This window comes from Lagenorhynchus albirostris, chromosome 10 (genome assembly GCF_949774975.1).
Source record: "Lagenorhynchus albirostris chromosome 10, mLagAlb1.1, whole genome shotgun sequence".
Lineage (NCBI taxonomy): Eukaryota > Metazoa > Chordata > Mammalia > Artiodactyla > Delphinidae > Lagenorhynchus > Lagenorhynchus albirostris.
Window position 1 is genome coordinate 36077127 of NC_083104.1, and position 24219 is coordinate 36101345.

General features: G+C 56.4%; 3 protein-coding genes across 8 annotated transcripts in view; 2 read left to right on the plus strand and 1 right to left on the minus strand.

Moving 5' to 3' along the window:
* The window catches only part of ITIH4 (inter-alpha-trypsin inhibitor heavy chain 4), a 17407-nt gene extending 11571 nt beyond the window's left edge, over positions 1–5836 (plus strand). The window contains 10 exon segments of the mRNA XM_060161644.1: positions 126–205; positions 359–412; positions 687–773; positions 1301–1354; positions 1550–1576; positions 1663–1779; positions 2889–3063; positions 4815–4969; positions 5093–5189; positions 5620–5836. Coding sequence (XP_060017627.1) covers positions 126–205; positions 359–412; positions 687–773; positions 1301–1354; positions 1550–1576; positions 1663–1779; positions 2889–3063; positions 4815–4969; positions 5093–5189; positions 5620–5689 — 916 coding nt within the window. The 3' untranslated portion in view covers positions 5690–5836.
* A 3208-nt stretch (positions 5837–9044) lies between these two features.
* The window catches only part of NEK4 (NIMA related kinase 4), an 88959-nt gene continuing 73784 nt past the window's right edge, over positions 9045–24219 (plus strand). For 2 of the 4 annotated variants that reach the window (XM_060161627.1, XM_060161628.1), the window contains exons 1-7: positions 9045–10825; positions 12175–12278; positions 13177–13249; positions 13412–18821; positions 19673–19882; positions 20930–21327; positions 21741–21941. The gene's annotated coding sequence lies outside the window, so the exon portion shown is untranslated. Of the gene's footprint in view, positions 10826–12174; positions 12279–13176; positions 13250–13411; positions 18822–19466; positions 19883–20929; positions 21328–21740; positions 21942–24219 lie in introns of those variants that run through there. The other 2 variants (XM_060161629.1, XM_060161630.1) reach the window with 2 other exon arrangements.
* Positions 9307–22972, minus strand: ITIH3 (inter-alpha-trypsin inhibitor heavy chain 3). Of its 3 annotated transcripts, none has more exons than XM_060161623.1 (22): positions 22855–22972; positions 22187–22207; positions 21038–21204; positions 20848–20968; positions 20421–20583; positions 19754–19867; positions 18580–18705; positions 18161–18277; positions 17768–17936; positions 17049–17174; positions 16593–16774; positions 15168–15353; positions 14864–15003; positions 14034–14188; positions 13397–13414; positions 12275–12298; positions 12013–12045; positions 11745–11858; positions 11048–11252; positions 10175–10344; positions 9872–9983; positions 9307–9552 (listed from the first exon to the last, which is right to left on the minus strand). In XM_060161623.1, the coding sequence occupies exons 3-22, from the start codon at positions 21135–21137 to the stop codon at positions 9423–9425; spliced, it is 2505 nt and encodes an 834-aa protein (XP_060017606.1). In that variant the 5' UTR covers positions 21138–21204; positions 22187–22207; positions 22855–22972; the 3' UTR covers positions 9307–9422. The 3 variants fall into 3 exon arrangements, with proteins under 3 accessions (XP_060017606.1, XP_060017604.1, XP_060017605.1); XM_060161621.1 differs by having other exon boundaries at positions 20848–20952; positions 22855–22966; XM_060161622.1 differs by lacking the exon at positions 22187–22207 and having other exon boundaries at positions 20848–20952; positions 22855–22947.

Genomic DNA, 24219 nt, shown 5'->3' on the forward strand with positions numbered 1-24219 from the left:
CCCAAGCACACTGGTGCATTTAGTTACCTGTTCATTCATATTGGTTGCCACTCAGGCCCTGTCCTGGACACTAGGGCCACAGACCCCCATCCCACTGGGGGCCCCAGAAAGGCACATCCAAGAAGCAAACCCAGGTCTCTCTGATTTCCAGGTCACACTCTCTTCAGATATCATTCCGTGGGAGGCAAAGCGTCCAGAGTATCAGGTAGCAAAAGAGGACAGGATAGAGGAAGGGGCTGTTTACGGAACCTTGAACCTGGCCACAGACTGGGCTCTGCCCTGGCTGTTGGGGGGAGTGGCTCTTGTCTCGCCTAGCTGGTGGCAGGGCTGGGACTCAAATCCAGTTGTGTCCGATTAGGAGGCAGCAGTGCAGACCCTGTCTTTTCTAAAAGAAGAGGCTGGAGAGGACAAGGTAGTTTGAGGGGCACTGCCAGAGTGGGGCAAGGGGGGGCCGATATCCCAGCAGGGAGGAGTTCAAGAAGGGTCCATTGTTCCAGCTTTGAATTTCTCCCAGAATGGCGGGTGTGGGGAGGGGAGCCGTTTGCCTTCTCCACGTCCCTCTTCTGGGGTGGGTCCCAGAGCCCTGGGTGTGGGGACCCATGGCACTGCTTGAGAAAAGACTGCATGTGTCAACTTTTCCAAAACTGGAGTTTTCGATAAACTGTACAATTTCCCCACGAGATTAGGACCACCTGGACCTCTTCATCCTCCTCATCTTCCTTATCCACCCCACCGTACGCCCTGGAGACCAACGCCACCAGACGTGATGCCACGTAAGCCGCTTTCTGACCCTCTGAGGGCCTAGTTTCCTCAAGATGAACCTGCCCATAGAGTTGGATGAGATAGAGCACCAAGCACAGGGCTAGGCACAGACCAGGGAGAGTTGCTGTAAGGTATGACATTACATAACGTGTCCTTTATATTTACTTAATTGGATTCATCACACTCTGGAGGCTGGCTCAGGATGGAACGTTCTAGAAAGGGAAGATTTCCTCCATTCCCAAAGCCAGGAGTAGTCCCTTGAGCTGTTTCTGATCTCCAAATCTGGACTCAGACACAGCCGCAGGGCCTGGCTGGACCCTGTCTCCTCAGCGTTTTCCCTAATAGCATGCTCTTCTGGTTGAAAAATCTCTTTGCAAAGGCTCGTCCAGATTGGGTGTAGGTGTGGCAGGGGTTGTGGTATTGGAGCTTGGTGGGTGGCAGGTGGCAGTGATGGCTGGAGGGCTTGCCGATTGCTTTGAATCCTGACTGCCTTCTCCCTTTCTGTTCCTGGCTGTTCCTGCACTAATGCCTGCGTCAGGGCTATCAGCTACCTCATTTCTTGATGAACATGACATGGACTTAAGAATCAAAGGTACCTCCAGGCAGCAATAGATTCTGGCCCTATAGCAGGGAGAGCCTGGGAGGGGAGAGCCTGGGGAGCTCTGCCACCTGTCGCGTGGGCTTCTCGATGGAGAGGGAGCCCTGCCACACCCATCTGCTACTGCATTGCTCAGCCCACCCCTCCCCAGGAAGGGGCTGCTTAAACCCAGACTTTTTCTTCTTTCAGAAACAACCACGGCATCCCCACACCACGGTAAGTGCCAGCTCCCCTCAGCCCCCCTCACCGTCCTCACCCCCAGCCTGCTCTACCTGCCCCCAGAACCACACCTGCTGTCCCAGCCCCCATCCAGCCTCCTTCTGTCATCCTGCCGCTGCCTGGGCGGAGCGTGGACCGGCTCTGTGTGGACCTCAAGCGCTCTCAGGGACCGACAAACCTGCTCTCAGACCCTGGCCAAGGTGAGAGGTGCACACCCAGTCATACACCCAGAGAGACCCGGGCACCATGCACCCCCAACTTCCCACCCCAGAAAAAACGGTGGGAAACCTGCCCACAGAGACTCACGGGCAGTCCTCGTCCCAGGTAGTAACATGGCCAAGCCCCTGAGCACCGACACTTGTGCTCATACGTCTTCCCCACACACCTTTCACTGGGCACCACATATGCAGGCCTGAGTGGCCTGCACCCCAGGATGACCAGATGTGGGCTTACCCCCAGGCACTGCCATACTTCAGGGTTGGGGAGACAGGCCTGGGCACAGAGCAGCGCAGGGGCCTGTCGTCCGTGCCCAGAGCGCCGTGGAGACAAGCCCAGAGGAGGAGATAAGAGCTGTCCTAGGGTCAGGGGAGGCTGCATAAGGTCATATGGGGGTGACTGGGCCTTGGCAGAGAAATGGGGGGTCCACAAGGTCGAGGAAGGGGTAGGCAGAAGCACAGAGCCCTGAAGGAAGCTGGTGGGGCTGTAGGGGGTGTGGAGGAAACAAATGGGGGGAGGAGGTAGGTGCGCTGGCCAGACCTGCCCCCGAGTCCCCAGAAGGGTGGAGCTGAGCTGTCAGGTCAGACGTGGGGACACACAGCACTCGGGATGCTCAAATGCACACCTGCAGAGCCACTCACAGTCAACGAACATCTACGGCCCCCTCGTTTCCCCCAGACCTCACACACTGTCTCCCGCTTCATCACGCCAGGCCCAGAGTCTGTTTGCTCCCTGAGGCTAGGGAGCACTGATTTTCCCTCCCACTCTTGGCCACGGTGCCCAGCTCAGTGTCAGGCACTGCAGGGGCTTCACGCGCGTTTACTGACTTCACACGAGACCTCCCTCCTCAGAGGGCTCGTCTGAAGATGGCTGTCACCCAAGACTTGGGGGCCCCTCCAAAGCTATAGGGAACCAAGGGATGAGTGGAAAGACTGTGGGAAGCAGGCCCGTGGTGTGAGGGGAGGCTGGGGAAGGGGACCGGAGGTGAGTGGGTGAAGAGCGGCTCGGGGGGTTGTAGCCAGAGGGACCACCTGTTCAGGCCAGTGCCCAGCTGGGACCACAGCTTCGACCTCTCTGCTCCCGGCCCTCTCAGGGATTGAGGTGACTGGCCACTATGAGACAGAGAAGGGCCACTTCTCGTGGATTGAGGTGACCTTCGAGAAACCCCAGCTGCAGGTTCGTGCATCCCCTGAGCACGTGGTAGTGACTCGGAACCGAAGAAGCTCTGCATACAAGTGGAAGAAAACTCTGTACTCGGTGATGCCAGGGTAAGCCACAGGCTGGGGCCCGGCGGTGACCCCTCACCCCATGTTAGCTGGTGATGGGACGCCACAGGCCTGGGGAGGGAGTGGCTGGGCATGAGTCCTCTGCAGTGGGATGCACCCACAGGAGGGGCAGAGATGCACAGAGCCCTGTACCTACCCCTCCTGCTCTGGAGGGTGCCAAGGGGTTGTCCCGGGGGCCTGGCTACCCTCACACCTAACCCAGGTCACTGTCCTGTGCAGGGGATGGTGTGGTTTGGAGCTGCTCTGCTGAGTGACCCTAGGCAGGCTGCCTAGCCCCTCTCACTTCTAACTAGGGATAATCATCCGGCCCTGAGTCGGAGGGCTGAGGGGATGGTCCAGTGAGAGAATGTGGTCGGGGAGCACTTTGCCCACAGACAGTACGGTGCCCACTGGGCATGCGGGAAGGTGCGCTCTCTATGTGGTGAGGTAACCCTGACAACGAGAGGTTGGAGAGCGCTGTCCATCAGGGGAGGTTATAATTGTCATCCTTAACTTTGAAGCTCTATTGAGGAGAGACAGGTCCCTCTGACATCAACACCGGGCAGCTGGGGGGTACTGGAGAAGGATGGCGACCTCTTCTTGTGGGACTTCCCCTGTGTGGAGCCTTGCAGAGGTAGCTCTCCTGCTCTGGGAGTCACGAGGGGCCTGGGAGAGAGGCCAAGGACCCTGGCCCTCTTCGAGCCATGTTCTCTGAGCCCCCAGCCTGTGCTGAGTATGTTGTCCGCTCCCTCTCACCCAGCCCCTCCGAAGAGACTGGTTCCCACTTGATACATGAGTGCACACCTGGCAAATCTGAGGGCCTCACCTGAAAAGCTCCCAGTTTCATAAAAGATCTTAGTTTCCTGCTATCTGGTAGACACACAAAGATCAATAGCATTTCTGTGCCTTGGACATACACACTAGAAGATGGAATAAAGGATTCCTATCAATCGTGGTGATTGAACGTCCACATACTTTCATGAGCTGCAGAAGATGCACATAAAGAAAAATAGACCACGGCTTGTACACTGAACTGTGTCAACAAGACGGTGTAAGTTTAGCGCGTTTCCATTGAAAATAACCTCCGAGTCACAGCAGGGTCTTACTCAACATGCTTAAAGGAATCTAACGTTCCTAAGAAAACAAAAGTGGTAATAATCTCAAAGATTATTTTACGTTAAAAAGGAAGGCATTCGAGAAGGACTTGCCCTTCTAGACCTTAAAACACATGATTAAACACTGATCATCAGAAGAAAGTGGCACTAGCCATAAAAACAAAAGGGACAGAGGAAATGTATCCTTGAACCCCTAAGTCATATTATTCATGAGAAACCAAATCTAAGAAAACCAGAGGGAGAGGAACCGTTATCTCATGTTATAAATAATCCTGGGATAGGGGACTTCCCTGGCAGTCCAGTGGTTAAGACTCCGTGCTGCCACTGCAGGGGGCATGGGTTTGATCCTTGGTCAGGGAACTAAGGTCCCGCATGCCGTGCAGCACGGCAAAAAAAAAAATATATATATATATATATATATATATAATGCTGGGATAACCAGGTATCAGTAAGTTAACCTTGGTCCCAGTTGACTGAGGAAACTGAAGCCCAGAAGATTGAAGGGACCTTCCACCAAAGGCCACACTAGGAGATCCTGAGGACAGGAGGGCAGCCCCTGCCCACTGCCATGCTGCTGCCCACGCCCCTGTGGGCACCTCCTTGCCTCCCTTCCTGCTCAGGACACAGGTTTCCCCACAGTCTCAAGATGACCATGGACAAGGCGGGGCTTCTGCTGCTCAGCAGCCCTGACAGAGTGACCATCGGCCTGCTGTCCTGGGACGGCCCTGGGGCGGGGCTCCGGCTCCTTCTGCGGGACACTGACCGCTTCTCCAGCCACATCAATGGGACCCTTGGTACGTGGCTCGGGATGTCATCAAAAACTGCCTCTGCCTGTGAACAGGCAATGCCATCACCTCTGCACGTCCCCCAGCCTCCCTCTGTCTTTATTCCTCGCTGACCCGCCCTTTGTGTCTCAGGCCAGTTTTACCAGGACGTGCTCTGGGAGCCCCTGGCAGCAGCAGATGACAGCAAGCGAACACTGAAGGTCCAGGGGCATGACCACTCTGCCACCAGGTGACTCAGCACAACAGGCCACTGAGCCCGGCCAGGGGTGGGGCTGGGAGCCGGGCTCTGAGACCCCCACTCCTCCTCTGTCCCTGCCTGGGAACTAGACAGTCAGGTGTCAGGTTAGACAAGTCTGACCCAGCTTTCAGTGGCCCCACAAAGGATGGTCAACTCAGACCCACAGAAAACATACCAGCCCAGAGATCACTAGAGTGAGTTGGGAGCAGTAGGAAACTCCCCCTGAATTCCTAGAGCCCTGGCCCCTGGAGACCACACACAGCTGGGTGCCCTTGGGTGGCCAGGCCTTGTCAGCCTGTGCTGGAGGGAACTCTAAGGGACCCCAAGACCCTCCACCTTCCACATTCCTATCCCTAGCTGTCTCCCTCTCTTCCCACCCAACCTGAGACATGCTGACCACCTGTCTGTCTGTCCATCCCAGAGAGCTCAAGCTGGACTACCAAGAGGGGCCCCCGGGAACAGAGATTTCCTGCTGGTCTGTGGAGCTGTAGTTCTGATGCAAGGAGTTATGCCCACCCGCCGTGCCGCCTGCTGGGTGCAGATGGCTGCCACCCTGCGACCACAGGGCCACCTGTGGGTCCTGTAACATCATGGGGAGAGGTATTTGTGCTCATTAAAATAAAGAGAGGTGGTGTGAACCCAGGGAGTGGGCATCTCTGGTCCCATCTGGCCAAATCCCAGAGCCTCAGGATCACGTCCTGGACGCGTAGAGTGTGTAACATTAGAATCATCCGCCATCAACCCTTCAAAGACCTGAGGCCAGTAAGGCCCATGGAGAGCTTTCAGTCTGGTCCCTTCATTTCTCAGGCAGGGAAACTAAGATTTAGAGAGATTTAAACCACCCAGTCAAAACGTTGCTCTTGCTGGGGGCCTAGGGCAGGAGAACACTCCTGGGAGCAGCGTTCACTCTGCTTTATGGTGACATGGTCCATGAAAACCAGTTTTGACTCAAAAGAAGAAAAGTGACCTGGGTAGAAGTTCGTCATTCTCAGCAAACTTTTGGGCCCTTTTGCAGTGGGATTTGCCAGACATAATTTGATTTTCACACCTGTGCTCAGGAACAGGCCTGTCTTCTCACCACCTTGCAGAGAAGCTGGCAGTGGAAGACAGAGGAGACAGAGATGAGGCCCCAGTCCCAGGAGGGAAGCAAGGGTCTGTTCCCAGGAGCTTGGGCTGTTGAGGGTCTCCTCTCCTGTTTGTGACCCAGGGTTAGGCACCCCAAAGATTGCATCCAATTCTTGCACAGGCAAAGCATACTTTCAAAACATTTATAATTATTTCACCTACTTCTTCAAAAATGACACAAGTCTTTGGCTTGCAAATAAAAAACATAAAGAGAATAAAACCAAAAACCAAGAGAATGAAAATAATAGAAAAGAGCCAAGCAGGAGGAGAGTTAAATCAGAGACACCAGGGTAGGGGAAGCTGTAGCAGCAAAAAAGCTTTGCTCTGAGCTTCCTGGCAGCCAGGGTAAAGCAGAAAACGAGTTCATTTGCTTGCTGAGAGGGAGCAAGCCAGAGCAGGGAGAACATTCTTTTCCCAGCTCTTGAGCTATACAGGGTGTTTGCTGCGTAAGTCTTTCTAGAAGGGTAGAAGAGAGGCCGGTGGGAGGGAGGGGTCTTCAGCAGCAAGTTTGCCCAACACTCAGGAACACTCTTTCCTGCACTACTGCCTCCCCATCAAGCCTGGGTGGCAGGCAGGGGTCTCAGGCAGAGTCACTTTGTGAAGGTCACTCAGAGGGGCTCAGACAAGAGCTCAGCGAGACAAGGGAGCAGCTTCGGGGGCTCCGCTGGACTTGCTGTGGGGCTGGCCCTGACATAGCGGAACGAGACGCCGCCACCTGGGCTGGGCTGTGGCATTTGTGCCACAACAGCGGGGTCCTGGGTGACTTTCTGGCCCAGCCAGCACCTGAAGTGCGTGAGTTCTCTGTGAGCAATTGGAAGTAGGTCCATGCATGTCACTGTTTTGTTCACTGCATGCTTTCCAGCACCTGCTTGGTCCAGGCCCTGGGCCGAGTGCTGCAGGTACGTTGGGCACCTGACAGACACAGCTGCCACCCAGAGGACAGCCAGGTGCCACAAGGAGCCCAGAGGGAGGCATCTTGCCCAACCTGAGGAATATCAGGGGAGGCTTCCTGGTAGTGTCATGGTTGGGACTGGACTGGAGTTGAGTTTTGAAGAATAAAGAAAAGTTAGCCCAGTGGAAAAGGAGGGCAGGGACACCAGGGCCAGAGCCAGGACACTGCACTGAGTCCAGGAAGGTAAAGGGAAGCGGTGCCGTGGGGTGAGGTGGAAGGGACGCTGGCGAGGTGGGGAAGCAGCCCCAGGCCAGCACCAGTTGCGTACACCTCGCCATGGAGCTTGGCTTCTATCCTGAAAGCCCAGGGAGCCTTCACAGGCTGTAGGCAGGGACAGGCACAGCCAGGACGAGGTGGGACTGGGCAGAGGACAGACCTCCCTGACTGTGTGTTGGGGGAGGGGGCAGCATTTGGGCTGGGCACATCCTGCTGCCCCTCTCCCAGCCCGCTGGGTTTGGTTGCTAGCTGGAGCAGCAGGACCTTTAGATAGGCACCTCAGGAGGACCAGAAACTACCGTGCCGATGCCTTTCACACGCTCCATCTGGCAGGATCCTTCTCCCCGTTTCATAAGTGTGAAAACTGACCTCAAGATGACTGGTTTAAAGCTACATGGCTCCTCAGCCGACCTGGGACTGCCCACTTTAGGGTGTCCCATCCCAGGCCCGGGCCCTTTCTGCCAGCCCAGCCTGGACCTCTGCCGCTTTCAGTCCAGGGCCCTGTCTCATGTGGCCCTCTCTCTAGAGCGGTAACAGCGCCTCGGGGGCTCTTCTGGTGACAGATGTTCCCTCCTGGATTGCCCTTCTCCAGCCCTCTCCAGGCCCCCAAGCCAGTGTGGGCCCTGGGCAACCCTGTCCTGGCTCAGACAGAGGGGCCCCTCGAGTGGGAGGTAGCAGAACTTCCTGGTGAGCCATGGCCAGACCCCACTCCACCCCACCCCGCTGGCATTCGAGACCCTTCCCAATCTGACTGCAACCTCCTCCGGTCTTACTGTGTCCCCCGCTCTGCCATAAGCGAAGCCACCCAATACTTCCTTCAGCCGGGTACCTTCTGCCCAGCGTGCCGTCAGCCCCTCAGGCAGAGAGAACAGCAGAGGCAAAGGATCTGGGGAAGGAGGGGTTGTGTTTGCAGAACTGGAAGCAGTTTGTGTGCCTGGAACGCAGACAGTGAGAGGGAGAGACCGCAGGAAGGACTTTTGTCTTTGTCCCAAGAACCCTGGGTGGGAGATGTCATTTATAGGGTTTCAGACAGGGAATGATGACCAGGTCTGCACTGCAAAAAAGCTGTCTCTGGAAGCAGGAGGGCTGGGGAGGGGCAGCTGCTGTTGTCCGGGTGGGAGAGGGTTGTCCAGGCTGAGAGCCCTCAGAGCCCCTTCCCTAGGAACCTCTGGCTGACCCCCACCCCACCCAGGAATTACTGTGAGTGTGCAGCAGGTGGTCACCGTGAGGAGTGATTGGAGGATCCCAGGGGTCCCCAGCCCAGCTGAAGGGAAACTTGGGTACCCATGCAAGCAGGACCTGGGTTATTAAACTATGTGCTCCCAGATCCTACCCCAGAATGTTGGGTTTACCTGCTGAATAGATGGGTTTTTGGGGTGAGCGGGGGATGGGCGGGCAGATGGATGGCGAGATGATTAGAGTCGAAGGGTGGGTGGCGTGCACAATTAGCTGCAGGCTGGGTCTGCCCTGGAGCACTCTTTGCTCCTGAGTCATAGAAGGAGCTTCAGGCCTAAAGGTCCTGGTAAGAGCTTGTGAGCCACGACCCTGACTTTTCCTCTGACCCTCCTAAACTCTGAAATGTAGTCAGTCCTTCCCGACTTCTCAGAGCCTCTTTGCTCTCGAGTCAATTCTTGATTTTTTCCTTCCCCAACCATCACGTGTCTAACTCCCCATAGTACCACCCCAACCAACTGTGTCTTTCAGCCGCATCGGTGGAGAGGCCCAGGAAGTTGCCTTCCTAGCAGCCAGCCCTTCCTTCGAGCTGCCTGTCCCCTGGAGCAGGGGCTCATGGAAGCATGCAGACACTGGTAGCCGTCCGGTTTCTCCTTGGCCTTTACTGTCACAGCCCTCCATCAGGCCCCACTCTGTGCCTCTGTTCCAGATGCCATGCAAGCCCTGCCAGCCGCCTCAGTAGGAGCTGGCATGTCCACTCAGAACAGGCTGGGGACAATGTAGTTGCTGTGGACGCCGTCAATCAGCCCTTGCCCATTGTTGTGGACGAACCAGCAGGCAACTTTTGTGCCAACGCTGACGTCCTTCCTGTAGTCCTTCTGGGAGCCCCTGGGAGAAAGGAGAGAGATGCTGTGATACACGGGGTAGGCAAGATGGCTGCTGTGCCCAAGGACCTAAGGTTGAAAAGGCGTGTGAAGTTGCCAATTCTAGGAGTCCAAACTCTGGTCAAGAATGAGGCCTTGTGGTTACTCCTTCTAGGGGGTCAGATTTGGCCTTTTCCCAGTTAAAGGGGGCCAAGACCCCAGAGGGAAACAAGGATGCCCCACAGACGACAAGAGCCAGATGGGCTGATGTGCGTGGGCAGAGAGAGCTCCTTCCTCCTGTCTTGTGACAGGGCAGGGTGAGGACGTCAGTAGAGTCTCCTCACCGGGTAACTGTCAGCCGATGGTTCTTCACCACCATTGTGGCATCTGGCTTTGTGGGGTCAGAGCCTGGGTGGACGTCAGACACTTTAAAGTCAAAGGGGTGGAAGAATTGTCCTGGGAATAAAAACATTCACACTGTCAGCCCTGCCACCACCATATGTGACATGGCCACTGGTCTTCCAAGGTAGACGCAAAGGCTGGATGAGGTGTTGAGCCCTGGGTCCAGGGTGGTTAGGCTGGCCCTTTGCATGGCTTTTTCCCTCCACCATGTGGCCTGAACAACCTGAGGCTTGAACATTTCGTACCCAGCAGCCCATGTGTCTGTGCTGACATCCGATGACTGTCCACCACATAGAAGCCCAGGAAGTCATGGTGGATGGGCTGTTTCTTCCACACCTGATGCAAGACAACCACAAAAGTAACCCCATCTCCAAAGGAGACCACCATGTTCTTCTTGTCGATCGTCACAGACAGTCTAGGAGAGAAGAGGAGGTCAGCAGTGAGGCCCAGTGGTCATGACACCAGGCATCTGAATCAAGGGTATCTCAGCAGGAGACATGACACCTGAGAGCGCACAGACTCCAGAAACTATGTCAGGGGTGCTGGAGAGAAGACGCTTATGCATGTTGACTGTGCACTCCACTGAGTGGGTCCCTGCTCCTCTGTAAGCAGGAGAAGGGGCTGTCCTGGGCGTCTGGAGGCCCGGGATCGAGCCCCAGCTCCACCACTGGCTTCCTGTGCGACATTGGGCAGGTTCTGCCCCTCTCTGAGCCTCTGTGGAACTAACACCGCTGCCCTGCCCACCCAGCTTGGGGTGATCTGAAGACACACGAGAGGCTGAGGAGTTTGAGAACAAGCGAGTTCAGCCAGACACGATGCATGTAGGGATCTTGGTCACTCTCAGCTTGCTTGCCAGGTCCACCTAATGCTTTCGTCCACACAGCGCTTCCCTCAAGGTCAGTCCTGCGAACTGTCTAGCTACCAATACTGCCTCTGATGGGGGCCCCAGGGGTTGGTGGGGGGCCACCATGGTCACCCTCCCCTAGGCAGGGGCTGAACTCTGAGGCCACTGGTCTTTCCTGTGAGCCCTGTGGATCTTCTGTCCTGCGATTTGTTCAAATCCCTCCTTAGACCCTTGCACTATAGCGCCTCTCAGAGACCCAGTAGTGGGGCTTTACCCATCCTGTGTGACCGTGACCGTGTCCAGCCAGCTGAACGTGCTCTGTGCAGCCCCATGCCACAGGGTGATCCTATCCGGTGTCACCTCAATCTGGAAGTCCATCTGAGCATTGGCAATGCCCAGCTTGCCAAAGTAAGTCTTTCTGGTCTGGGAGTCCAGGCTGCTTCTCTTCTCACCAATGATCTGCCCGTTAACTGTGAGGCCTGCCAGAGGGGCAGGGTAGCAAGAGACCAGCAAGACCTGAGTCCAGGCTGGTCTTTAGGGACACACCTTCCCCTTCAGCCAGCCTACTGAGGGGTAGCCCAGTGGGGGCCCCATTGAGAGACCAGGACTTCAGAGCCAACCCTGTCTGTTCTTAGACACATGGGGGTCACACTACTGGCTGAGGGCCCACACTGTGGATCTGCCCCTTGCCTGGGCCAGTGTTGTTCAGACAACAATGATTCCCTACACACAGGCCGGGTCCTGCCTGCATGCCCAGGCTGCACTTAATTCTAACCATCTCCCCAACACCACTGGCCCCGGGGGCACTAGGGGAGCCTGTGGCTCTGGGTGGAATCTGTAATCCCTACAGGATGTAATCTACGTATAAGATGGGTGACTTATAGGCAGAGTGAGGAGCCAGTCCATGTGCCTATCCTAGGGACTCCAGGCCCTCCCAGGAAGAGACCCTGGCCCCAGCCCGCAGTCCCCACCTGTGACAGGGTCCTGAATGAGGCGCAGCACTGTGCCTGGGTCTTCGTCAATGTTGAAGCAGATGGCATCATCCTTCTCTGGAACTTGGATGATGAAGTGGGGGTCCCCATCCACTGAGTGCACATAGAGAAAGGGCTGGCTTCCAGGGTCTCTCACTGTTCCGGGGCCCTCCCCTTGCCTCCTAGTCCCCGTGGGATGGACTCCTAGACAGGTAGGAGGCACTTGGCCCTGGGCCCTGGGCCACGCCCCAGGAGCTGGGGAACTCACCGTAGTAGGGTGTCTGGGGAGGCTGGTAGTTGGCTGTGGACGCAAAGGGAGAGAGGGCTGAGCTAAACAAGCAGGCGGGGAGGGTCCAGGACCCCCACCCAGAGTTCGGTTCATGCCTCTCCCCTCCTGCTCCCTAATGCTCTTAAACCCTCGTCTCCTCAGGACCCCCTAGCCATCTGCCTGTCCCAGAGAGCTGATTCAGGAAAGACTCCGGAGGGGGACGGCACAGGGCCACGCTCTGCGGCAGCGGGCACATACTCACTCAGGTAAGCCATGGAGGGGATCACTGAAAAAAGAAGCCAAAGGGCAGGCGTGAGCAAGGTCTAGGGGTTCCCTCCGCCCAACCCCATGCCTTCTACCTGTCTCAGAGCTGCTGGTCCCCAGTGGGGCCCCAACCCTGACAGATAGAGGGTGGGAATATGACCCCCTAAGTTTAGGCTTTAGAAATGGGACATGCCTAGGAAACTCCTTTCTAGGGCTGGTGGGTAATATGGGTGTAGTGTTAATACCGGGGCTCAGCGCTTCCACGCAGCTAAAATGCAAGCCGTCAGTCAGTTTCTGTGTCAGGAGCAATGCCGTCCCCCACCCCTGAACTCCCACCCCCAGGGTGGGATGAGGCTCACAGGTGATTGTTGTCTTTGGTAGTAAAACACCCACCCAGACGCAGGCGGGCACACACACACACACACACACACACACACACACACACGCACACGCACACGCACACGCACAGTGACTACATTTCACAGGGCTGTTCAGAGGGCAAAGCCATGAGCCATTCCAAATATACTGCTTGGTTAGGACAGCCTGTATGGATAGAGACAAGGCAGGCCGATAGGGGCTGGGGAGGCCCTGACTGGTGGTGGTGGGCTTGTGGGGCGGGTGATGGTCAAATTTTACAATGAGAGAAACGCAAAGTGCTGTGAATTCCAGCGCAGGCGCTGGAACCAGGCTGCCTGGGCCAAAGTCCCGGCTTGGCCTCCTGGTGACTGAGTCATTGAGCAAATAGATTTAACCTCTCTGTGCCTCAGTTTCCTCACTGTAAAATGGAACCATGAGAGGACTCCCTTAAAGGATTGCTGTGGGATTAGTCGAGTGCTAATTGAGTTGCTAATTTTTGTAGGTCACAGAATACTTTCATACTGATTGTCCTTCCTTGGGCAGGGGAAGCTACCGTCAGTCAACTGACGAGAACCCTTAGGCTCAGAGTGGAACAGAGCCCAGCCCCAGGCCCCTGGTGAGTTCACAGCAGAGCTGGGAGCTGAGCCCAGGTGTCCTGAGGGCCCCTCCCCAGGCAGTACATCCCCAGCATGATTGAAAAGGCCTCCTTGGTCCTCTCTTGTCGTCCTCCCGGGACACCCACCCAGCTGTGGCTAAAGCTCACCTTCTGCATCCACAGGCCCTGGGAGGGAGGAAGAGGAGAAATGCATTAGAGGCCACAGACTCCTGGTGTCAGGGCCAGTGTGACCGACTTACTGCCTGGCCAGCCAGCCCCAGGCCTCGTGTGGCCCCTGCAGGAACCAAGAGCTCCTGGAGGCAGAGGCCTGGCCCAGACCGGCTCGTTACCTCCCAGCCCCAACCCCCATGGCCTGTGCCAGTTGCAGGGACACTCAGGACCCCCCTCTTGGGGTCTGGTTGAGCAGGCCTGGTCCCAGCCTCCAGCTCTCAGGGCCGCTTCCTCTCACAGTCCCCAGGCACCTGCTCCAGGCCTAACTTTTAGGTCAGAAGTGCTTCTTCTTGTCTAACTGAACCCTTCCATGCTGCAGCCTAAGTCCCTTTCCTGGAAATGACCCTGGGCACTGTGCCCTTTTAGAAACTTCGAGGCTCCTATTCACACTAATGGCTTCGCTCCCTCTACAACACCCTCCCCATCCCTTGGCCAGTTTTCCTTCGATGCCCCCAGGACCTGCGCTTCTCAGAAGGTCTGGTCTCCTCAGCCTGGCCCTCTTCTCTTCAGGGCACCTAAGGCCAGGGGCCTGGAAGAAGGCCTCTGAGTTCCGGCCCCTACCCTCCGTGCCCACCTTCCCCAGGCTTGTCGGCAATGGCTGTCTTGTTCTCGTTGTCCTCAGGCTTGGTCACCACCATGGAGGTCAGTGGAGTCACGAAGTGGTACTTGAGGGACAGGTCCAAGGCCTGGGCTGTGAGGTCCTCCTTCTCCTCGCCATGGGCATTCTTGCTGTGGGGAGGGGCGGGGTGGGAGGGTCAGCCCAGGACCCTCCTCCACCCCTCCCAGTGGGGTCCCCCAGGATAGAGCCCACTAGCACTCAGAAAAAACTGGTTCACCAGCTCCCTGGGACAGACGGACATGCCCTGATTCCTCTCTGGACCTCAGTTTCCCCACCTGAAAAATACAAGGGGCTCGAGATGGCCATTGCAACCATCAGTCATGATAGTGTTCACATGCTGAGCGCCAGCGGCTTTCCTGGCCGAGCCCACTTAACAGAAGGCTGACACGGCCCTCTTGCATGGGCCCGAGCTCTGCTCCCTGTGGCTGAGGGCTGGGGTCCCAGCCTTTGGTTGTGTTCAGCATCAACATCTCTGTGGGCCCATGCTGGGTGCTTGGAACAGGATGCTAAGGCCCACCCCTGCCCTCGAGGTGCTCCCAGCCTGCTGCTTGAGCCCCAGATGATGGACCCGGCTCTACTCCAGGGAAAACGGGCCATGGGGCCTGGCCAAGAAGAGGGCAGGGCAGCTGGAGTGGGCGTGGAGGTGCACTTCCTGGGGTTTAAGTTTCCTCCTCGTGGGCTCCCCCCGGAGCATAGCCAGCACAGGGGGCTTCACAGGTAGGTGCTGGGGCAGTGCCGGGGGCTGAGTGCGGGGCCCGGCCGTGTGAGAGGTGGGCCAGGGTCACCATTTCTCCAGCAGCTGCTCGATAGTGAGGTAGGCCCAGAGCCGCTCAATGTAGTTCCCAAAAATGTAGTCCCGCTCCTTCAGGGCCTTCTCCATCTCCTTCATGTCCAGCTCCTCAGTGAATGTCAGGTCGTTGATGGCCTGGGGCAGGGGTGGGAGAAGGTGAGAGGCTGGAGGCCTGGAGCCAGGAGCCAGGTGGGCCTTGTTCAGGAGCTGCTACTGCTGGGCCGTCAGCCAGGAGGCTGGAGCCCTATCCGTGCGGATCCCCCATCCCCAGCGCACAGCCGGGCCCCGGCCCAGCTTACCCCGTGGCCCTTCACGTCCGCCTTAAAGCTGTTCATGTCCTCATCTGCCAGGCGCCCAGCCACCACAATCTCAGAGCCGTCGTAGAAGTGCTGGTAACTGTTCTGGGTGAGGTCCAGGATGGCGTTCTCAGGGTACTCCATCTCCACATCTGTCAGCAGCGGGTTGGCCACCTCCTCATAGAAGCCCTGGAGTCCAGATAGGGGACCTGCTCATCTCAGGCCACCAGGGCGGGCAGAGAGAGGACAGGGTGGGCAGGCTCCCACTGGCGCCTCCGCGGGTTGTTGAGTCTCCCGGGCTGGGCCAGTCCTGGCTCCTGATCTCTACTTCCATGTGGCCCTGACTGTGCCCTTCAGTTTGGGGGTGCCCTTCCTCACCGTGTTCCCCCCTCCCCCCAGGTAGAGACTGGGAGGAATAGAAAAGGAAAGGACAGAGTTCTTGGCACATAGAAAGGACTCAAGAAATGTTTGTTGGAACGAAAGTAAGAAGGAAGGGTGGAAGCCGACTAAAGAAGGCGATGTGGGGTGAGAGCATGGAGACCCGGAGACTGACAGGAGGAAGGCTGGGGGTGTCCACTGCAGAGGTGGAGAAGCAGTCACCTGTGCCAGGGAGGAGGGGGAGGGTACCAGATTTAGCAAATGAAAATACAGGACATGAGTTAAACTTGAATATCAGGTAAATGACAAGTGACTTTTTAGTATAAATACAGCTGTCATGGGATGAATTGTGTACCCTCAAAATACATAGGTTAAAATCCTTACCCCCAGTACCTCAGGGCATGACCTTATTTGGGGAAAGGGCCTTTACAGAGGTAATCAAGTTAAAATGAAGTGTTCAGGATGGACTCCAATCCAATCCGACTGGTGTCCCTATGAAAGGGGGAAATTTGGACCCAGAGACAGACATGCACACAGAGAAGATGATGTGAAGATACAGGGAGAAAATGGCCATCTACAGGCCAAGGAGAGAGGCCTGGAACAGATCCTTCCCTCGCAGCTCTCAGAAGGAGCCAGCCCTGCCGACACCTTGATTTTGGAGTTCTAGCCTCCAGAACTGTGAGACGATAAATTTCTGTTGTGGAAGGCACCCAGCTTATGGTAATTTGTTAAGGCAGCACTAGTAAACTAATACAGTGTCCTATGCAATATCTGGAGCATGCTTGCTAAAAAATTATTTGCTGTTTATGAGAAATTCATATTTAACTGGATGTCTTGTATTTGATCTGGCAATCCTACAGAGGAAGCAGGTCTGTTCTGTGTAGCCCACAGACAAAATCAGAACCAGTATGGATGGGTAAGAGATAACCAGAGGTAGATTTCAACCCAAGAGGAAGTTCTTTCTAATAACCGAAATTGTCACACAGTGGAACAGTTTCCTGAGGAAGTAGTGAGCTCCTTATTCCCAGAGGTGTGCAAGACAAGACATACCTGCAACTGCACGTTGGCATCGGAATCCTCATAAATGCGGCGGGCAAGCCCGTGGTTCTCCAGGGCCATACGCTCCAGGAAGTTATAATTCAGATTGTTGCCAAAGCCCAGGTTATATAAGGGGAACTTGCCACCAATGGCATTCCGCACATTCTCTTGGATTTTTTCAGGTCTGCTTTCACCTACAGGAGAAGGAGGTGTTCACGCTCCAGCCACAGCCCCGGCGGCTGTCAGGAGAAGCTGTCTGGACAGATCTGACTCCTACACGTGCAGTTGGCGGAGTCATGGCCACCAGCCCTTGTAGAGGCAGACGTGGGAAGGCCTGGCAGGGAGGCAGGGCCCTGCCCTTGAGGGGCTTACAGACCATGGGGGACCCTGGAGAGAGCTGCCCAAGGTCTTGCAGCACGCCAGCTACAGAGCCAGGAGCGGCAGCCAGAGTTACACCCGCTGCCTCACCCACATTGGCGTCCCCGTCGGTCAACATGATGACGATGGAGGTGCTCCTCTCCAGGTCTCTGTACTCCTCCCGGGCCTTGTTCAGCATACTGATGCCCTTCAGCAGCGCGTCATTGATGTTGGTCACTGGCACACAGACAGACAGACGGCACCATGGGAGCGTGTCCTCAGGGTGTCAGGGTGGAGGAGGTCGAGACAGCAGGCCCTGCTCACGTGCCCAGGGACCCTGCCTGCCCATATGTGGTGGTACTCAGTAAATATCGACTGAATGACTCAGTGAGTGATGAATGAATGACTTAGTCTTTCAAATGAGTAAAAAGACCAGCCTCTCAGGGCTGCCGGAAGGATAGATGCACACAGTGATTGTAAGAGCATTTGGAGAACAGTCAAATGGACTCCCAGCCCCTCTCACAGGGAGGAGTGGGGAACAGTATAGACATCACTTGTCATCTTTCATACAAAACTGCCATGGATAAGGGTATCTTGCTGGGGCTAGTGGGGCACCAGGATCACAGGTTAGAAACAGAAAGAATGGCTTTCCCTAGACCACAAAGAAGACACCCCAGTATCTAGCCTCAGGACTCCCCACCCCCACCTCTACCCCCAGCCAGGGTCTGCCGGGCCTGGACCAGCAGAGACTCTGCCCCAAGGCAGGAGGGAGATAGGCTGCTCAGGCAGACAGGAGTGGCAGGATGTGGCTCCCTCCCCTCTGTTCTTACTTCCTTGGTCACGAATATTCATCACAAATTTCCTGGCCTCCTGGATGTTCTCAGGAGTGGCTTGAACTAAAGTGTCTTTCCAAGTGGTCACACCTCCACTGAACAGGATGAAATTCAGGTAGTCATCCTCTTTCACATCCTCCAGAATTTTGAGGAGGGCATCCTTTGTCTGGGAAGGAGAAAGACAAGCAGACAAGAAGATGTCTTCCCAGCCTGGGCTGGCGGTGAGGCCCATGCCATCTGCAAAAAAAGGGGCAGATGATTTGTGCCTTTTTAGAATCCTGTCCCCCTTTCCCATCTTTCACTGGAAATATTGGCTTCGTCCACTTTTTAAAAATCTCTCTCTCCCTCCCACACGTCCCACCCCCACCCCCTTTGCCCCAAGGAGAGTACCTGCTCCATTTTCCGACCGTGCATGGAGCCACTGACGTCAATCACGAAGACCACGTTCTTGGGCACCACCGGAAGGCCTTGAGGTGCAAAGAAGTGCACGAAGTAGCCATTGACGATCTGGAAAGGGGAGAGAGAGAGAGGAGGCCAGTATCCCTTCAGCAACCTCACGTTGGCTGCCCTTGCAAATAGGACGCAGCCGTTAACCAGCCCAAAATAAAGATGTCCTTTCCACCCCTCCAGGGGTGCCACACGAAGGCTCTGGACTACCTATCGTCCCCACACCTTGCAGGAAACTCATCCTTGGGCTGAGGATCAAGGGTGTCTCACTAGATGAAGCTGCAGCCCCTCCCCGCATCAGCCCTCACTCCACCATGGTGGGGAATCTACCAGCCTGGCAGAGCCAGTCGGCGGGCACCTACCTGCACATTGGCTGGAGACTCTCTGTTCACGTCATAGGTGATGATAAAATCTCCTTTGAGGAGGGAGTCCGTACACGTTGGGCATGAACGTTGTTGATCCAAGCTGGGCTTGAAGGACACGTGGCCCTGAGGGAGGGTGATGGCCAGCCTTGCTCAGCTTGGCCAGGGCCTGCCCTCTGCAGACCTCAGCCCGGGGCTGCGCTGGGGAGCACGGTGCAGTCCTCATGGCGAGGAGCCTGTAGGTAGGTGCCTGGGCAGTCCTGCCACCCTCTGGCGTGCTCAGCCTTTCTGAGCACCTCTCTTCCCTTCGGAGATCTGGAGCTCCTTGCAGGCCAGGGGCCTTATCTGAGCCAGCCTTTCACTCTTCCTGCTCACTGGGCCCACAAGTCCCTCAGCTCTGCCTGCACTAAGAAGCCACTTTGGGAGGGGAATTCTGCACCATGAAAAGGAATTTCATGTTGGGTGGTATTGTGTGTGTTGTTGCCAAGAGGAGGGGGAAGGGAGCAGAGTAGGGAATGGGGAGGGGGCCCTGGGTGAGGGCACCGCCTGCAGAGGCCAGCAGCCCTCTGAGCGTATGCTCCTTGGGCCTCACCCTGGGAGTCCTGACTGAGGTTTGCTGTCCATATAAACATTTATTCATCCACTGCCCATGATCAGCAAGGCCCCTGGAATTGCTGGGGACCTTGGGGACCAGAGCCAACCACCAGTACCAAGAATAAAGTTCCCTTTTTTCTTTCACCCCTCATGTGGAATCAGATCTAAAAAACTCCCTCTGGCCTCGGTCTCCTTATCTGTAAAACAGGGACCAGTAACCTGCCCTGCCTGCTTCCCAAAGTAGAATGGGACCAGGCTATATAAATGGCTTCCCTGTCCCCCAGTGCAGTTGAGACCCCAGTTCCTCCGGCAGGTCATCATCAGCAAGCAGCCCCCTGCCTCCAGCATCCTCACTCCTGACCCAGGGGGCCTAGGAGAAAGGGGATGTTGCAGACTTAGCCCCCCGCCACACACACACACATGCACTCTCTCTCTCTCTCTCTCTCTCTCTCTCTCTCTCTCTCTCTCTCTCTCTCTCTGTCTCTCTCCCTTGCATCAGTCAATCCCCGGGTTCAGACTCGCCCTGCTAGGGTCAGTGTTCCTGCACCTGCCCCCCAGGCCCGAGGGGCATCTACACCACCTTTTTCCCTGAGAAGGACTTGGTGAGAGCGCTGCTCAAGAGGTCATTGGTGATGAATGAGGCTTCAGCATCCAGCGTACTGATGCCCTGGGGCTCGAAGATGTCTGCTGTGATCTGAAATGGCGAAAGGTAAGGAGATGTCACTCAGTGACAGTGCAGAGCCCAGCCTCCAGGACAACAAGGGCAAGGAGATGGGTCAGTGATGTACAAGGAGCAGCCTCTAGGACAACTCTGTGACAGCCAAGCCTGCTGTCTCCCACCAAGAAAATGACCACAAGGGCTTTTAAGTGGGTACTCTGACCCCAGAACTCTTCTACTACCTGCCATATGGTGCCCCAGATTCTACCACTAAAGCATTTCCTTTGACTTTCCACTCTGATGTAGGTAAAATGCCCATGTAAGCAGTTAGAAGCATTACAGAGACACTTTGTGATGTTGCCCCCAAGGGCCCAGCACCCAACCTGGATCTGCCAGGTGCCGCCCAGCCTCCTCCCCTTGGCCCAGGTGCTGTAGCCAGCGCCACTGTAATTCCCCCACGCCTCCTCAACCAAGTGGTGGGGGCTGGGTTTCTGTGTTCTTGACCCTGCTGTGAGGTCTGCCCAGGGACCCTTCCCAGCACCCTGCCCCCAGCAGTTTCAGCAGGGGCTGCAGGAGAGCAGCTGATTACCTCAAAGTGCTTGACCAGTTGCTTGGGCTGGACCTTGAGGTACATCTCGTACTTGCCCTTGTGCCTCTTCAGCAGCTCCTCGTAGGTTAGCTCAAAGGTGACCTTGCTGCCTGCAGCCACATTGACTGAGACGGTGAATTTCTCCAGCTTCCTCCCAGAGGCCCTGGATGGGGGTGCAAGACAATGACTGCCCCAAAGACAGCACCAGCCCATCCTTCCTGGGCTTTGGGTTCAAGTCCCTTACCCTTGGGGGAGACCCCTACCCACTCTGAGCCTCGGTTGCCTCAAATTCAAAATGAGATAACATTGTAAGAATTACGGCGCATTTTGCCAAATAATGATAATAATAGCTGCTGTTCTGTTGTTTGTGTCTCTGAGGGCCCTTACAGCCCTGAGTTCTCCCCAAGGCCTGGGGGCCCACACTTACTTGACCAAGCCAGCTGTCTTGCCCTGGGACACGGCCTTTTCATACTGCTTCTTGGCAACTTCCTTCTCTTTGACATTCCCAGGGTAGGTAACACCATCAATGGTCCTGCAGGGATAGAGAGCTGCTGGGGGACTCATGCTGAGCCAGACTCCGCTCCCAGCCCAGAGCCAGCAGTCGTGATGACACCCACAAGGTGAAGTTGGTGATGAAGGCTGTCTTGGGCAGCTCCACATTGAAAGAAACCTCCTTGGCAGTGTCTGCGTGGTTGACGGCCCTGGTGGTGACGACATTGTGAGCGAAGCGGGAGGTCACCTTGCAGTGGACCTTGGTGCCGTAGACTTCGATGCCATCGACCACCTGCGGGAGAGGAACAGTGTTCAGCAGATGGTGACCAGCCAGCCTGAGGCACCCGGAAGCCAGGACTTCCTCCTGGCCTCTCCCCTTCAAGCTCCCCTTTGTGGGCTCCAAAGCTCCTGCCTGGTAAGTGGCCCCTCCAGTCTCCCAGTCACCCATGTCAGAAGCCTGGGCAGCATCCTTGGTTGCCACCTTTAATTGGCCACCACTGTTCTGATGGTCACTCTGCATCCTTAGCTCTATCATCTGTTTACATGCAGCTGTAACCAGTGAGATGGTATAAAAACCCAAATCTGACCCTGTCCTTCTGCCACTTGAAGTGCTCCCGTTCTCACCACCGCCCTCAGGACAGTCTTCCCCCTGGCTCTGGGGGCCTCCAGGCAGGTGCTGCCTCTGCTCATCCCGTGCTCCAGCCATGCCAGGTCCTAGCTCTTCCTGCTCATCTTCCACACCTCAGCTTGGAAAGAGCGTGTCCACACACACACCCCAGCCCGCCCCCTGTGTCCTTTGGTAATTGCCTGCTTCTGTCTCCCAAATAGGCCCTTGTTTCCTATCTGAGGGCAGTGCATGGGGAGGGCCTTCGTGCCCCCCAAAACCCTCTTTCCAACGGGGTGATGGACCAAGGGACACTCTACGGAGACGTCTGGGTTAAACATGGATATAAAGATGCTTCGTGAAGGTGTGACGGGGCCATTCACTGTGTGTCTCCTGCCCTGTGCATGGGGCCTGACTAGTGCTCGGTAAGTGTTTGTGGGAAGATGGACTCGTGGAAGGGCAGTCCTCTGCTCTATCAGCGGGTCCGAGGGCCATGGTTCCGTGGTGCTCTTTCCCAGGGCTCTGGAATCACGGCGGGGGTCTGCGAGGGCAGGGGGCCATAGGCTGTTTGCCAGCTGGAGGGACCTGCCATTGTGGCCCACTCCTTCCGCTGTTGGGCAACTAGCTCCGTCCTGCCCTGCCCTGCCCCATCCCTGGTGAAAGTTCTCACCCCTTCCGGGAGGCTCCGTTTCTGCAAAAACAGACAAACACAGGGGTCAGGCCAAGTCCAAGGCTACAGTGGCTTGGCAATAGGCTCTGGGCTGAGGCCAAGGTTCAGCAGTGACCCCCCCACACACACCTTGAGGGGCCTCTGGACATGGACCCACCCAGAGCCACATGTCGGAGTAGGAAGGGCTCTGAACAGATGGGGAAACTGAGGTGCAGGGAGGGAAGATCTCCAGTTCACCGGGGGGATCAGGGCAAGGAGGACCAAAGCCAGAGCTCTTCCCCTGCCCCATATACCCTGACTCACTCTGCCCTTCCCTGGGCCCCAGGCCCCTGAGGCCTCATCCAGACCCCACCACCACTGTACCCCACACGGCTCAGCTCGGCCATTCCTAGAGGCCTCTACCCTTGTCTCAGACGTGGACCTTCACAGCCCCTCAGTGAGGTGAGCTGATCGTGCAGCATCACCCACCTGACGGGTAGGGAAACAGAGGCCCAGGAGATTTAAGAGCCTTGCCCAGGATTAGGGAGCAGGTCTGGAGCCCAGTTCCTCGCATACCAGCTCTGTTCCCTGCAGCTCACCGCCCAACCTCTGCCTCCTCCGCACCCTACACACAGGACTGCCGGCCTGGCCCCTCTGCCTGCCAGATGGTGAAGAGGGGGCAGATTTACCCCAAGTAGCCGGCATAATCTTCTAGGGAAGCCAGAGACCGCCACACCGGAGAGCAGAGCCAAGATGAGGCAGGGCCACCGAGCAGACGCCATCGCTGAGCACACTGGCGGCACCTGGGCTCCTTATATGAGCAAGCCTAGTGTTTCCCAAGTGGGGTCATCGACCTGCAGTGTGGGTGGGAGGAGCGGGAGGCGGGAGGATCCCCCGGGAAGCTGGACACGGGTGGAGTAATGGGCCTGGATCTGCCTGTACCAAGGAGGCCCGGTGGGTATCGTCAGCAGTGTTAGGACTTCACTCCCGGGGGCTGTGGGACGAGGAGGCCCCCGGAGAAAGCAGAAGCTCTGTGTTGGCAAATGGGCCCCGAGACCCCCTGGGAGGGGGCAATGGGAGTCACAAACGGCATCTCAGCATTGTCGCCGCACCGCAGACGTGGCCTCTGGTCTGGCCTCCTGGATCACAGTCACCCCCCTCTTCTTGAGGCAGCCAGGGCACCAAACCAGACCCATCCGTCTAAGGCTCAGATCTCCATGGCTGACCCCTTGCTCATTACTCTCTCTGTCTCCCGCGACCCCTTGAAAAGGACAATTCCCAAGTCCTGTGGTCCAGCTCCAACTTGCTTTCTGAACTTAACTCTCTTCCCACTGGCGTACCTCCCCCTTCTCTGCACATCACATCTCTTATCTCTGCCAGCCTGTGTCCCTCCTTCAGAAATCTTCCTCTTTTGTCCCCTAGCTGACCACAGACAGCCCTGCTGCAGGCTCCAAGCTCCCGAAGGGCCTACATTCTGTCGTTACCTTTGGTTGAGGTTCTCAGGTTTGGATCTGATCACTCTCTCTAGACTCTGAGCACCTGGAGGGCCAGGCCATGTGTCACATTCATCCCTGTGTTCCCAGTCTGGCCAGGAACTCAGCTGCCCTCGGCCTCTTGGAGAGTCGTTCTCCTGAAAGTCTCCAGTGAGCCTGGAGTTCTGCTATCCAGGACAATGGGAGCCTCAGAGGCAGGGTCTTATCCCCTCCTAGTGGGGGCTGGGTCCTTCTGGGCCATCCCAGGGCCCTGCCAGCCCCTAGACCTTCCAGAGTGGCTACCATGTGCCGGCCATACCCATGTTCTTCTGAGCAAAGTGACCCAGTGACCCTCCTACTCGGACACTAGTGAACAGTGTTGATGAGGATGCCTGAGCACAGGACAGCTAATTTATGGATCGTACCATGGTCTTGACTGAAAGCCAAGAGTGTACTTGACTGTGAGATGTACAGAGAGAGTTGACTGCTGAGGGCAGAGAAACAGAGTGAGAAGACAGAAAGCAGAAGCTCTGAGGCAGCAGAAGCCATGAGGAAGGAGTGGACTAGTGACTGGAAGTCACA

Excerpts from the sequence above, each read along its gene's own strand:
- ITIH3 (XM_060161621.1), bottom strand. The coding sequence starts at position 22,947 with ATGGCGTCTGCTCGGTGGCCCTGCCTCATCTTGGCTCTGCTCTCCGGT. Across the intron at positions 15,354-16,592 it reads ATGCCAACGTGCAGTTGCAG|GGCTTCTATGAGGAGGTGGC; the intron begins GTATGTCTTGTC and ends TCTGGACTCCAG. Across the intron at positions 14,189-14,863 it reads GAGCAGCTGCTGGAGAAATG|CAAGAATGCCCATGGCGAGG; the intron begins GTGACCCTGGCC and ends CCCTCCCCACAG.